The 11,673-nt window shown below is 41.2% G+C and overlaps 2 protein-coding genes across 3 annotated transcripts in view; one reads left to right on the top strand and one right to left on the bottom strand.

The window, feature by feature from the left end:
• STON2 (stonin 2) overlaps positions 1-11,673 on the top strand; it is a 174,537-nt gene that overhangs the window by 19,123 nt on the left and 143,741 nt on the right. The gene's annotated exons all lie outside the window — the stretch shown is intronic.
• On the bottom strand, positions 4,826-5,244 carry LOC108287503 (60S ribosomal protein L34-like). The gene has a single exon (XM_037730455.1). The coding sequence runs from the start codon at positions 5,208-5,210 to the stop codon at positions 4,857-4,859; it is 354 nt and encodes a 117-aa protein (XP_037586383.1). The 5' UTR covers positions 5,211-5,244; the 3' UTR covers positions 4,826-4,856.

Below are 11,673 nucleotides of genomic sequence, written 5' to 3'. Positions count from 1 at the left end.
TCCTGGGTTCAGGCAATTCTCCTGCCTCAGCCTCCTGAGTAGCTGGGATTACAGGCATGTGCCACCATGCCCAGCTAATTTTTTGTATTTTTAGTAGAGACGGGGTTTCACCATGTTGACCTGGAACCACCCAAGGCCCTTTACATCTCTCTTCAGCATTTGACACTAGAGAAAACTTACTTCTTTTTAAAAATTCCTTCCTGCCATCATGACCTGAAGCCCTCTGTTTTTTTCCTCTCTCTCTGTCTGTCTGGCTTTGTCACCTGAGGGCGTAACTTCCCCCTTCCCAGCCTCACTCCCATATGTAGACATGCTCCAAGAGTCAGTCATTTGCTTCTGTCTTTTTACTTCCCCTCTTGATAACCTATTCATTCTCTTGGCTACATACATTGTACTTTCTTGGGTGACTCTAAAATCTCAATTTTTGCCTGTAATTTTTCTCTAGGCACCAAATTTACATTTTCACAGTCTTTGCATCTCAACACATCCCAAAAACTTATTTTCTGTCCTGTCTCCAATTAATTGCACAGTTTAAGGGACCACTTCTAGTTTCCTTAGGGTTTATATTGAGGTCTTCTCTGCCCTTATCTCAGCTACTGTGGCACTACTATTCTATCACCCAAGTTGAATTGCTGTTTCCTATCACTGTTGTTTCTTCTATTCTGTTGAGTAAAGAACAAGTCCAAGGATTCCTATGGCTATAGGTGTTTTCTCTACTTTCACCTTTTTGCCTGGTCAAGGTTTTCTCCTGAACATTCAACATTTCTTTTCTTTTCTTTTTTTTTTTGAGGCAGAGTCTTGCTCTGTCGCCCAGGCTGGAGTGCAGTGGCTTGAACTCAGCTCACTGCAATCTCTGCCTCCCGGGTTCATGCGATTCTCTGCCTCAGACTCCTGAGTAGCTGGGATTACAGGTACCCGCCACCATGCCAAGCTAATTTTTATATTTTTAGTAGAGATAGGATTTCACCATCTTGACCAGGCTGTTCTTGAACTCCTGGCCTTGTGATCCGCCACCTTGGCCTCCCAAAATGCTGGGATTATAGGCATGAGCCACTGCGTCTGGCCCATTTCTTTGCTTTTCTGCAGTGTGGATGGTGATGTGGGAGGGCATGCACTGTTGCAGAGCGGGTGGGTGAATAGCTCTAGGGGCAGCGTCAGATAAGAGCACGTGGTTTATATTGCATCGTGTGTGAATGGCGCCTCCTGGAGTTGTGCAACACAGTGCCATGGGAGTATGAGCATGCAAGGGATGGAGCATCACTGAGTCCGCCTGTTCCTTGATAGGAACAAGTTGAAGGGAGTTGGCAGTTCAACCCAGAAGGAAAGTTTGCTTTTTACAAAAGAGGAAGGGGGAAATAGTTTTTCCTCTGCGTCATCTACCTGGGGAATAAAGCCCTGTGTTTTTCTAGACAAATCTGCATTGGCTGACTTCATCGTAGAGCCACCCACTAAGCTTGAGATCTGTGACCTAGAGCTCTGTTTTCCTCTAATCATTGTTATTCTTGGTATAGAGAATGTTGGCAGGAGCTTTAAAAATAAAGGTTTTGTGTGCCTGCAGCTATCCTGATACATTAGTATAAAACCAAATTCTCATGTCACAACTGGACTCCCTTGGATATGGTTTTCATATGGCCCAAAGAGGTTGGTCATAGCTCTGGTCACAGTGCTGCCTCCTGTTGACTGTAATGGCCCTGATGACTTGGCCACACCAGTATAGGATACCTTGGCTGATGCTTATAGCAGCAGTGTCTTCTGTTCAGAGGCCTGTGGGGCACCCAGACAGGCAGGTTGCCACCTTCCACTGCACAGGCTGTGTGGTACACAGTCTTTGTGGGCGTGGCTCACATAGATGACCATAGGAATGGTCCCTGAAGTCGTCCACTGTGGTCACCCTGCCTCTGGTACCTTCTCTCACTTCTCATTTCCAGACCAACTGATGCCTCGCATTGAGCCAGCGAGGTTCTCAGGCTGAGGCTCACACCACTGTTTCCTTTTTTCCCCAAATTTCTAACCTCTCCTCCTTCTTTGCAGTTTGACTTCCTGAATGCCATGACCACAGGAATGAAATCAGCAAGTTCTTGTCTTCTCTCTTCACCAGGCTAACGCCTACTCAATCTTTATGGGTAGAAATAACAATGGTAATAGATAGCATTGACTGAGTGCTTATTATTCATGAAAAGATTTGCCGGCAGCATCTTTTTTCATCTTGCAGAATCTCTGATGTAGATGCTTCCAAATGAAACTCAGGCTTAGAGCATTTCAGAGACAGAGATGTTCCATGGCTAGAGTTAACAATGGGGGATTTGGCCTGCTGCCTGAAGAGCTTGTGCTCTGAATCAGTGTGCTAGGCATCCCCCTAAGACTCAGGTTAAACACAGCCTCTTCCAAGAAGCCTCTCTGGACTCTCCACACCCTGCCCCTGACCTTTGGTCATGCTCCTTAGTAACCTGTGCTGTCATTGAAGTTCAGGGCCTCTCAGAGGTGGTGGAGAAAGACCTATGTTCTTTGCTTTTTCTGAGTTCCCAGAATATTAAAAACTGAAGCAGCTCCAAGACAGGATTAGAAAAATACTATGATTTTTTAGAGATATATATATATTTTTGAGATGGAGTTTTGCTTTGTTACCCAGGCTGGAGTGCAATGGCATGATCTCGGCTCACTGCAATCTCTACCTCCTAGTTTCAAGCAATTCTTCTGCCTCAGCTCCCCGAGTAGCTGGGATTACAGGTATGAGCCACAATGCCCAGCTAATTTTTGTATTTTTAGTAGAGAGGGGGTTTCACCATGTTAGTCAGGCTGATCTCGAGCTCCCAACCTCAGGTGATCCACCTGCCTCGGCCTCCCAAAGTGCTGGGATTACAGGCCTGAGCCACCGTGCCCGGCTTGGATATATTTTCTTCTCTGATTTGACCAAATTAAAACCTTAAATGTATAATCACATACATAGAAAACCCACAATGTAATATAATTTTGCAATGTGCAAGGCAGCTATTGGAGTTACAAAAGATATTTATTGAACTCTGCATGCAGAGTGATCTGATAATGGGACATGAATTTAAGGTTGTAGGAGACACATTTCGTATCAATCCTTTGGGTGTCATATTTGAAGTTCTTTGTGAGTATGAAATCATTGGCTAATTGGCCTTTCTGGAATCTGGATTAATTATTTATGTATCCCTAACATCTATCAGAGTGTCAGGGCTTGGCCCGTTAGGGGCTCTTAATTGGTCTTGGTTGATTGAATGAATGAGCCAATGAATTGTCTGTGAAGAGTCTCAGGCATCAGAAAGATTTTAGTTAGAATCCCAGACTACTCTTTCCTACTCTCTGACCGTGAGCGCGTTATGTAACCTCTCTGGCCTCAGCTTTTGTCATCTCTGAAATGCTGGTCTTAGTAATAATAGTACCTACCTCATAAGGTTGATTAGAGGAACAAAGGAGGTAATGTACCTCATCTATAGGATGGCAAAAGTGAGTCTGTTATGAACAGAGCTTGGGTCCAGGGCAGGGGTGGTAGGAGACAGGTCATTGGCATCACTGTCAGCAAAGCAAGAGCCAGTCTAGCTGCTTCCCTTCTCTCTGCCTTTGTGTCCCCAACCAGCCATGGAGAAGAAGGATTGGTGGTCCCAGGAGAGTCTCCAAAACACCTGACTTTGTTCCCAGGGCCCTTAGCCCCTTTCCACATTCTGCCAATTGATGGACAACAATGAGCAGACCTTACCTTTGAAATAACACTCTGCAGCCCACCAAGAGTCCTCACCCACATCAGTCCACCAAGCATTCTCACCCACATTATTAAATGAAGTAATAAAATCATTATCTTAATAATTTGCATTATCTCATTTAATAATTACTCTTTTAATCAATATTAAATGGCCTGCAGTATCAGGAAATTCCTGCTCTTGTTATATCATGCCTGGCACCTTCTCGCCTAGTGGCAGAGTTATCGTGGAGGATATTTGTTCCTATATTTACTGAGTTATTTGGCAATATCTTCATTTTTTTTTAAATTTAGGATTCAAAGAATCTCATGGAGAAAAGCTCCATTTTAAACTCTTCTGTTTCCACATGGCCAGATAGAGAGTGGGCTGCTTGGTCCAGGACCTCTAACTCTTATACGCTCTTGTATTGAGCAGGGCACAGAGGCACTCCCTATCTGGGACTCCACCATGTTCTCTGTCCATTTGGAGTCATGGGGTTCTAAAACTTGGATGGAGCTTTTTATGTGTGAGCATCCACATTGCCCTGGCATGTGAGAGCACTGGCCACTTCTTTTCTTTTGCTACAGCTTCTTCCTAGATAACTGGATCCATTCTGTCTAATGATGATGTCCTGATTTGTATCTCTAACCTCAAGCTTCAAACTCAAAAGTCCAAGCACCTAGTTGACATCTCTCTTGGATGTCTAATGAGCACCCCAAATGTATCGTATTTTAAAAGAAATGCTTATTTACTCCCAGATCCTAACTCTCTCTACCTCGGTCATTGGCATTATCACCCACCCTGTCCTCCAGCAGAATTCCAGAAGTTCCACCCCTGCCCCTCCTCCCATGTGACATCCATCAGTAAGTCTGGTAGACCCTATCTCTGAAATATATCTCAGATCATGTCTCTTTCTCTTCATTTCCGTTGTTTCATCCAGACTCTGGCCATCACCATCTTTTTTTTCTTTATAAAGAAATAAACCACTTTGTTCTCAATGTTGCTAGTATTTTAAATTCCAATAGTAAGAATGCTTTTAATGTTTGATTAAATGTTGCTAATATTTTAAATTACACCAGTAAGAAAGCTTTTAATGCTTGACAGAAAGTTTTTTTGTTTTTTTTTTTTCATTTTTATTACTCAAAGTTTCATTTTTTATTTAGCTTTCTGACTCTCTGCTTGCGCCTTCAACACTTTCACAACGATTTTCTGCTCCTCAATAAGGAAAGCACGCTTGATCCTGTCACGAACACATTTAGCACACATGGAACCACCATAGGCCCTGGTGACATGTTTCTTTGTTTTAGACAATCTCATAAGAACTTTAGGTCTTACGGCACGAACCCCTCGAAGCCTGCCTGGGCACACACCACATGCTGATTTTGGTGCTTTCCCAACCTTCTTGGTATAAAGGTAAACAATTCTATTACCAGGGGTCTGGGACAGCCTAGTTTTGTTAGAGGCGGTATTGTAGGAAAGCCTACGTCGGTATGTCAAATGCTGGACCATTCTGAGTGCCTGCACACAACGTCCCCGGAAGAGGAAGAAGACAGCCTTTCGACAGAAAGTTTTAAAGGTCACAAAACAATTGTATTTTCCCCTTTGCAAAGACTACTTTGCATGGTTTCAGCTTGCGTGGTCATTTAATTTTTTTTTTTTTAATTTTTAAAATTCTGTTAAATTACAACTATAGAATGGACCATCTTAACTGTTTTTAAGAGTACAATTCAGTGGCATTGCGTTCTTTTGCTGCAACTATTACCACATCTATCTCCAGAACTCTTTTTATCTTGCACAAGTGAAACTTTGTACCTGTTAAACACTAACTCCTCTGCCTTGCCAGACCCTTGGCAACCACCATTCTACTTTCTGTTTCTGTTTATCTGACTACTCTAAGTACTTCATATAAATGGAATCATATAGTATTTGTCATTTTGTAACTGGCTTATTTCACTTAGCAAGGTGTCCTCGAGGTTCATTCATGTTGTAGCATACATTAGAATTTTCTTTCTTTTTTTTTTTTTTTTTTTTGAGACGGAGTTTCGCTCTTGTTACCCAGGCTGGAGTGCAATGGCGCGATCTCGGCTCACCGCAACCTCCGCCTCCTGGGTTCAGGCAATTCTCCTGCCCCAGCCTCCTTAGTAGCTGGGATTACAGGCACGCACCACCATGCCCAGCTAATTTTTTGTATTTTTAGTAGAGACGGGGTTTCACCATGTTGACCAGGATGGTCTCGATCTCTTGACCTCGTGATCCACCCGCCTCGGCCTCCCACAGTGCTGGGATTACAGGCTTGAGCCACCGCGCCCGGCCAGAATTTTCTTTCTTAAGGTCAAGTGATGTTTCATTGCATGTATATACTACATTTTGCTTGTCCATCCCGCTCATCATTGGATACCTAGGTTGTTTCAGGCCACCATCATCTCTTCTCTCAACTGTTCTGACAGCCTCCGTATCGTTCACTTTAATTCCAGTCTTTCCCTTTCCATTCTCTTCTTTGCTGAGTTTCTAAAAAGGCAAATCACATTTTGTTGCTCCTCTTTAAACTTATTCAGTGACTTCTCATTATGCTTGGAATAAAAGTTAAACATCTTAACCTGAATCACAAGACCTTTTAGTTCTAAAAACTCATGACCTTTACACCATCTCATGCCTCTTGCCTACTTGCATTCCCAGGTAAATTTTTTCTTGATTTCTTTATTTGTTTTTCTCATCTCAGACTGTTTGTGTTTTTGGTTCCCTTTACCTTGAATTCTCTTCACTTTTCATCCCGTCGTGGTTGGCTTCTTCTTATCCTTGAGATGCTAGTGAAGTGTCACTTCTTCAGAGACATCTTCTGTCACTATATAGGATAAGATCCTTGTTATTCCCTTGTCTTAACTATAAATTTGTCAGTCTTTTGTTTTTGGTTGACTTGTTTCATACTTCCTTTTCTCTCGTGATGTAAGCTCCTTGAAGGCAGGGTCTATATCTATCTCATTTCTTTCTTTCTTTCTTTTTTGTTTGAGGTGGAGTTTCACTCTTGTTGCCAGGCTGAAGTGCAATGACCCAATCTTGGCTTACTGCAACCTCTGCCTCCTGGGTTCAAGCAGTTCTCCTGCCTCAGCCTCCAGAGTAACTAGGATTACAGGTGCATACCATCACACCTGGCTAATTTTTGTACTTTCAGTAGAGGCAGAATTTCAACATGTTGGTCAGGTTGGTCTCAAACTCCTGATCTCAGGTGATCCAACCACCTTGACTTCCCAAAGTGTTTGGATTACGCGTGAGCCACTGCACCTAGCTGTCATTTACTTCTGTTTGAACATCTAGCTGTTATTTGCTAACCACTTGTGGGATGAATTAATAAATTTCCTGTTTAAGGAAGGAATGTGAGAGATGATGCCACAATCTGTTCTACTTTTCCTTTCCTTCTTTTTTTCCCCACTCGACCCTCATCCTACCTTCAAAACATTCTAAACTGTTAACATCCCTCACTGTTAAGAAGAATCACTGGCATGTAATGATCACTTATGCTTCAGAAAACTGGCTGAATTGCCACTGGCCTCCTGATGTTGAAAGGGAACATACCCCAAAAGTTTCCTTAACTTTCTCCACTAAAAATGACCACTTTTCCAGCCTTGCCCCATGTCTCTGAAAAGGCAACCTAATTTTGCAGTGGCCTGAATAAGCTAGACAGAAAAAAAGAAATTAAACCTTCTGGAGAGAGAATACCCTTGTAGTATGTTTCAAAGTACAGAAAGGCAGGCAGACCTTTCAAGCAAGGCAAAAAAAAAAAAAAAAGGCAGAAAAAAAGAAATTAAACCTTTTGGAAAGAGATACCCGTTTAGTATGTTTCAGAGTGCTACATGTATAATTTCGTATTTTCTGCTGTTTTGCATTGTTTTTGATTTATTCCTTACTATGGATAACAGTTGATTTTAGTTGAAGTTCAGTCCCTTATCCATATTGGGAAATGATTTAAAGAAGGCTTTGGCTAGACTCCCAAGATTTTAAGCTCTGGAGTAAATTCTTCTCCCATCTTTTACTGTTATACTCTCTTTTTCTTTCACAAACTCATTGACAGTCAGAGATGTTCTTGGTTTATGTATTGGTCTTCTGTTACTGTGTATCACAGGACCACAAAATGGGTGTTGAAACCTCACTGTTTGTTAGGTCAGAAGTCTGGCACAGTCTGAATGGGTTCCCTGCTCAGGGTTGAAATCAAGGGTTGGCCGGTGGTCTTCTCACTGGAACTCAGGGTCCCCTTCAGGCTATGGCCTGCTGTTGGCTGAGTTCAGTTGCTTGTGGTTGCAGGATTGAAGTCCCCATTTAAAGAGCTCATTAATTAGATTTGGCTCACTTGGATAATCTCCCTGTCTTAAGGTCAATTGAGTAGTAACCTTAATTGCATCTGTAAAATCTATTTTGCCATGCAATATGACATAACCACAAGAGTAATACCAGCGCTCAGATATGGGTCATTTTAGGATTCTGCCTACCACATTGATCCCTTCTTTTTTTTCTGTTAGAGTTACATTTATCTGCATGCATCAGAAAGTCTAATTATAATGGCTTAAGCAAAAATAGAATTTTTCACATAAAAAAATAGCGAAATGAATGATTGTTGATACCAGTTCAGTGATTCAGTGACATCTGGGCCAATGACTGTTATTCTCTGAGCCCATCCTTCTTGTGATTATTGTAGCTCCAATATGACCACATTCAAGAAAGGAAAAAAGAGAAAGTGGGAAGGATCAGAGCTGCATGAACTACATCTGTCTTCTTCACTGGGATAGCAAAACAAAACCAAGACAAAAAATACTTTTTAGAACTGTATTTCTCCATTTATGTCTAACTAACTAGAACTTGGTGAAGTTGTCACCTCTAGGTGAAGCTAAGAAAGCAGGAATAGGAATTATGTGATTGGCTTAAACCAGGATGATGAGAAGAAATGGATGCTGGTGATACAGTGAACACTGTCACTTATACCTCGTTTCTGGAAGGCAGAATGTGCTGTTGTGGAACAAGTGCAGAATTTATAGAGTCAGGAGATCTGTAATTCTGTCCCAATTCTGGGGCATGGTTAGATATGTGACCTTGATCTAGTCACAGAGTCTCTCTGAGCCAGTTACTTTATCAAGTGAGAGAAATATTTGCTTTCCGTATCTCAGGGTTACTGTAAAAATGAATTGAAATAAGCTATGAAGTTCTTTGCATTCTGGAACTATATATTAATTTTAATTTTTGGCAACTGGTAAAAAATAATACTGTATTTCATTGATTCTAAGAAATATATGTATGTATAGATATATTTAAATATATAAATATAGATATATTTGAATATATATGTATATATGTATGTATAGATATATTTAAATATATCTATACATACATATATTTTGTGTGTGTCTGTATCTGTGTGTGTGTGTGTGTATAATACAGGAATTTTCTGAGATGGAGTCTTGCTCTTTCATCCAGGCTGGAGTGCAGTGCCCCAGTCTTGGCTCACTGCAACCTCCACCTTTTGGGTTCAAGTGATTCTTCTGCCTCAGCCTCCCTAGTAGCTGGGATTACGGCATGCACCACCACTCCTGGCTAGTTTTTGTGTTCTTAGTAGAAATGGGGTTTCACCATGTTGGCCATTCTGGTCATGAACTTCTGACCTCAAGTGATCTGCCCTCCTCGGCCTCCCAAAGTGCCAGGATTACAAGTGTGAGCCACTGTGCCTGGCCTTAAAAAACATTTTATCTTCTCTGAAATTAGATGAATTGTAAAGCGCATCTAATTTATGTATGGCTCTAAAATACAGATGAGAAGAAATTATCCACATCACCTCCCCACTGTCACACAGGCAAAATATTAGTATTCTCAGTTCAAAAAAAGATAAGAAATGGAGTTAAACCAAGATGAATTTACCCAGATGGAGTAAGCCAGTACCTTCTAAGAGTTCAAGGAACTGGAAAATGTTTTGCAAACTTTAAAGCCTGACCTCCTGCCAGAGCTATTCACTAATGTGACACACTGCTCAGGTTCCTGGGGATGTCATTCAAGGTCACTGCCTCAGGAGTGCACCAAAGATCAGAGGCAATGCCTAACCTGTTTTTCAAGCCAAGTGTAACTTAGAGGCTTGACTCTGTATGTAGGGCCATGGAATTGTTAGACAGCAGAGCCATGGGGATTGTTTATTTTGGAGGAAAATCACATAATAGAGTATTTTGGAATTATAACCTTGGGATATACATATATAGGTATGCATGTACATAAATATGTATACACTCACATACATGTATCCATACACCCAAGTAATATGACTTTAGAGAAGGGAAGGCTCCTGGGATTAGGAGATTATGCTTTGTCTGATTGTAAGACAAAAAGAAGAGGGAGTTCACTTACGGACAATCACAGATGGATGCTAACTGTGGTCAAAGTAAGACATTTGTTTGTTTTAGAATTCTTTCTCATATATGTTTGGTTTGAGGCTAAGGTGTTCATTCTGTTCCCCAGTTTCCAATGGAAATTGGAAAAAGATTGGTTGGTCTCCTTTTGCTTTTTAAAAATGAAATATTTAATTAAAAGAATGAAATTTTTAAAAAAGTTAATAATAAGAGCAAACAACCAGGATCACTCAACTCATTTTCTCTTTTAGGAGCATCAGGATACCTGTGAATTAATATTTGTGTGTATGTATATGTATGTGTCTTGTGTGTGTGTGTTCTTCAGTGAATTCTGTTCAGGTTTTATTAATGAGAATTTGCATCCCTCATCAAGAAAAAAGAATGTGGAAGAAGGAAAGGGAAGAGAAACAGTGTTCAAGTCCTTAATCTGATTTAGTCTTTCTCACAGGGTCATGGGACTTCCGGGCTTCTCTTTGTTCTAAGAACGTATGAAACAAGCAGCATCGTTCCTTCAACTTTCTGATTCAACTTCTGTGGCTCCTGTAGTCCACTGTGTCACAGATGTCAATGTATGAAAGTTTGATATTATCTTGTGTCGTGCTGTGCACAATTCTGAGTGCATATTAGATGCTCAATAAGGTAGCTGGATGTCTTGCTTTGGAAGAACGCTGTAAAGAAATATATAGAATTCACGTAGTCTGCTTTTTCCCATTCTTCCTTTCTTGCTAGCTTTTGATTTGACCTTTAGAGGCTTGTCCTTGATTAAAGAGAAAATTGAGGCCTTACTTGTGGGTTTGGAATTGACACTAGGATCTAGTTTACAATGTTTCTGCATAAACCCCAAACAGATGGCTGGACAGTGGTTGCCAGCAGCCTCAAACCCAAAAGTATATATGGAGATTTTCAAAGACGCTGCCTAGCTGAATACCTGTGAAAAAGAGGTAGACGGGGAAGATGGCCAAAGGTTTAACAACTGCTTTTGGATCACTAACCAGGCACAAGTAATGTTTTTGTATTATGTAGCATAGCTAAGCTAACAAAATAAAACATTGTCCCAGCTCAGGAGCAATGGAATTAATCTATATGGCTGAATGAAACCTTCTTTTTATTCTCATATGATTTATAAAATTTCTATAAAACTTCTAATTAATTTTTAGGACACTGGTATGAAATGATCTTTATTTACATGATCTGAACTAGTCTCATTTTAAAAGTAAACATAAGTCAGAAAGTAACGTTCCAGGCAAGGACTTCCAGTTCTGGTTATAATTGGTAACTAGCCCTTCTGCAGTGAAAACCACAAAACAACAACATCTCTGAGGCAACTGTTTTCAGGCTTCAGTCAACAGGCAGCACAAGATTTTCTGTCCTGAGGTGAGCCGGACACTCACTTTGGCTCTTTTCCAGGGAAGAGTTTCCTGACTGCGGCATTGTCAGCTGGAGTCTAAGCCAAGCACAGCAGTCCTGCTGAGCTAAGAAAACAGAGATCAGAGTTTGGGGCAATTGAAGCAGCTGGAATCTGCAGGACAGGGCACCAGAGAGCAGAGTGCATGGGGATGGAGAGACAGAAGCAGAAATATGTCTGGGTATACCCA

Source organism: Cebus imitator, unplaced genomic scaffold, assembly GCF_001604975.1.
Source record: "Cebus imitator isolate Cc_AM_T3 unplaced genomic scaffold, Cebus_imitator-1.0 Scaffold345, whole genome shotgun sequence".
NCBI classification, from domain to species: domain Eukaryota; kingdom Metazoa; phylum Chordata; class Mammalia; order Primates; family Cebidae; genus Cebus; species Cebus imitator.
Note: the sequence above shows the minus strand (reverse complement) of the source record. Positions and strands in the feature narration are given on the sequence as shown.

What these genes read in the sequence shown, in the direction of transcription:
- LOC108287503 (XM_037730455.1), bottom strand. Translation starts at nt 5,210, where the DNA reads ATGGTCCAGCATTTGACATACCGACGTAGGCTTTCCTACAATACCGCC.